The 1,184-nt window shown below is 46.0% G+C and overlaps 1 protein-coding gene across 1 annotated transcript in view; it reads right to left on the bottom strand.

Moving 5' to 3' along the window:
• Positions 1 to 275: 275 nt before the first annotated feature.
• LOC102825219 (putative zinc finger protein 724-like) overlaps positions 276 to 1,184 on the bottom strand; it is a 2,571-nt gene continuing 1,662 nt past the window's right edge. The window contains exons 2-3 of the mRNA XM_006877452.1: positions 699 to 1,152; positions 276 to 530 (exon numbers count right to left, since the gene is read on the bottom strand). Coding sequence (XP_006877514.1) covers positions 276 to 530; positions 699 to 1,152 — 709 coding nt within the window. The remainder of the gene's footprint in view (positions 531 to 698; positions 1,153 to 1,184) is intronic.

The raw sequence follows: 1,184 nt of genomic DNA, 5'->3' as shown, positions 1-1,184 counted from the left end.
AAAGTATTTCCAGTGATACTTCCTTTATAATATTATTTTCTTACTCACTAAAAAGCCTTTTTTCTTTATTTGTAGAGTTTCAAAGATTTGCTGTTCAAATTTACAGTATTAAGGATGAATGAAGCCTCCTACTTCTGGGAGTCCTGGTATGGCGCTCTTGGCTAGCATGCTGGACTGCAAGGTCAGTGAGTCAAGCTCGCCAGCTGCTCCTTAGAAACCCTAGGCAGGGTCGCTATGGGTGAGAACTGACTCGATGGCACTTCACAGCAACAGTCCTACTTTTGACATAGAGCAGTCTCTCCGCTGTGAGTTTTCATATGCGAAGTGAAGTGTGAGGAACACCTGAAGGTTTTCCCACACTCCTTACATTCATAGGGCCTTTCTCCACTGTGGATTCTTCTATGTGTAATGAGGCTTGAGGCCTGCCTGAAGACTTTCCCACACTCCTTACATTCATAGGGCCTCTCTCCGCTGTGGATTCTTACATGTTTTGTGAGATCTGAGGAACATCTAAAAGCTTTCCCACACTCCTTACATTCATAAGGCCTCTCTCCACTGTGAGTTCGTATGTGTTCAGAGAGGCAGTAGGAACGGCTAAAGGTTTTTCCACATTCCTTACATTCATAAGGCCTCTCTCCACTGTGAGTTCGCATGTGTGTAGTGAGGTGTGAGGAACGGCCAAAAGTTTTCTCACATACCTTACATTCGTAAGGTCTCTCTCCACTGTGGATTCTTCTGTGCGTGCTGAGGTTTGAGGCATGCCTGAAGACTTTGCCGCATTCCACACACTCATAAGGCATCTCGCCACTGTGAGTTCTTACATGCTTTGTGAGGGCTGAGTAATCAGTAAAAGCTTTCCCACATTCTTGGCACTCGTAAGGCCTCTCTCCACTGTGGATTCGCATATGTGTGGTGAGATGTGACGAACACCTGAAAGATTTCCCACACTCCTTACATTCGTATGGTTTCTCTCCACTGTGGATTCTTCTGTGTGTAGTGAGGTCTGAGGCTTGCCTAAAGACTTTCCCACACTCCTTACATTCAAATGGCATCTCTCCACTGTGGATTCTCACGTGGTTCGTGAGGAATGAGGAGCAGCGGAAGGCTTTCCCACAGTCCTTACATTCATATGGTTTCTCTCCAGTGTGGGTTCTGATGTGTGTAGTGAGGGCTGAGGTTTGACT

This window comes from Chrysochloris asiatica, unplaced genomic scaffold, assembly GCF_000296735.1.
Source record: "Chrysochloris asiatica unplaced genomic scaffold, ChrAsi1.0 scaffold00500, whole genome shotgun sequence".
Classification (NCBI taxonomy): Eukaryota; Metazoa; Chordata; class Mammalia; order Afrosoricida; family Chrysochloridae; genus Chrysochloris; species Chrysochloris asiatica.
This window is presented reverse-complemented; position numbering and strand designations above follow the sequence as displayed.